Source organism: Crocuta crocuta, unplaced genomic scaffold (assembly GCF_008692635.1).
Source record: "Crocuta crocuta isolate KB4526 unplaced genomic scaffold, BGI_CrCroc_1.0 scaffold49, whole genome shotgun sequence".
Lineage (NCBI taxonomy): Eukaryota > Metazoa > Chordata > Mammalia > Carnivora > Hyaenidae > Crocuta > Crocuta crocuta.
The window spans coordinates 535,807-536,681 of NW_027536462.1; the positions used below are offsets into that span (position 1 = coordinate 535,807).

Below are 875 nucleotides of genomic sequence, written 5' to 3' on the forward strand. Positions count from 1 at the left end.
GGAGCCCATCTTGGGGCTAGAAAGTTTTTCATCAGAATTACAAGCCTGCTATAAAATTTTCTAAGCCATCCATTGTGTGGTTTCCTCCTGCAGATCTTAAATCGACTGGAAGTGGTGAAAGAATTTCTGAGAAACAACGAGGATCTTAGAAATGGTCTTACAGAAGATATGCAGAAGCTAGACAGCCTCCATCTCCAGCATCAAAAACCAGATTCACAGGAACCTGGGGCACAGACACCTGCAGGAAAGGCATCTCTCTCATAATTGAGTCTAACCCGAAGTTTCCCTGTGTCCTTATTATTTGAAAGAAAGGACAACTGAGCTTTACGCTCTTTCTAACTGATGGTTCTGACATCTGTGAAGTAATTCAACATAATCTCCCTGTCAGCTGTGTTTAGACAAACATACCTGAGGTCATTGGTCTAGTCTTAAGTAAATCAACTTTCTAACATAATCAAAAAGCACATCGGCCCTAAAAGGACGCCAGGGACGCCTAGCTCTTCCCTATGGCATTACTAGCAACTTGTTAGTTTCCGTAAGAAAAACCTGTTAAAATAACTGTCTTTGGTGTTTTACATTTTTCCCTTCAAATAAAAGAAAATTAAACATTTTCTCTTGTTTTAGGCTGCCCTTTGACAAAAACCAAGCATGTTATGTGAACGTCAGCGCGGCTTCAATCTCAGCCCTAAAGGAGAACCTTACCGGAGTACCCCACCCAAACAAAAAGGAATTTTTGTTGTCTTTTCATGGGCTTTCCTTTGACTCTTTGGGAATATTTTTTTAATATTCATAAGCTTGGTGTTGTGTTATCTGTAACTGACCAAAAAATGTTAGATACTGTTGTGCCAAAACTTGTTCTCACCCAGGGTTGGTTT

General features: G+C 40.0%; 1 protein-coding gene across 1 annotated transcript in view; it reads left to right on the forward strand.

The window, feature by feature from the left end:
• The window catches only part of CUNHXorf38 (chromosome unknown CXorf38 homolog), a 21,181-nt gene extending 20,570 nt beyond the window's left edge, over window positions 1–611 (forward strand). Inside the window, exon 7 of the mRNA XM_077748495.1 lies at window positions 94–611. Coding sequence (XP_077604621.1) covers window positions 94–264 — 171 coding nt within the window. The 3' untranslated portion in view covers window positions 265–611. The remainder of the gene's footprint in view (window positions 1–93) is intronic.
• Window positions 612–875: the final 264 nt, after the last annotated feature.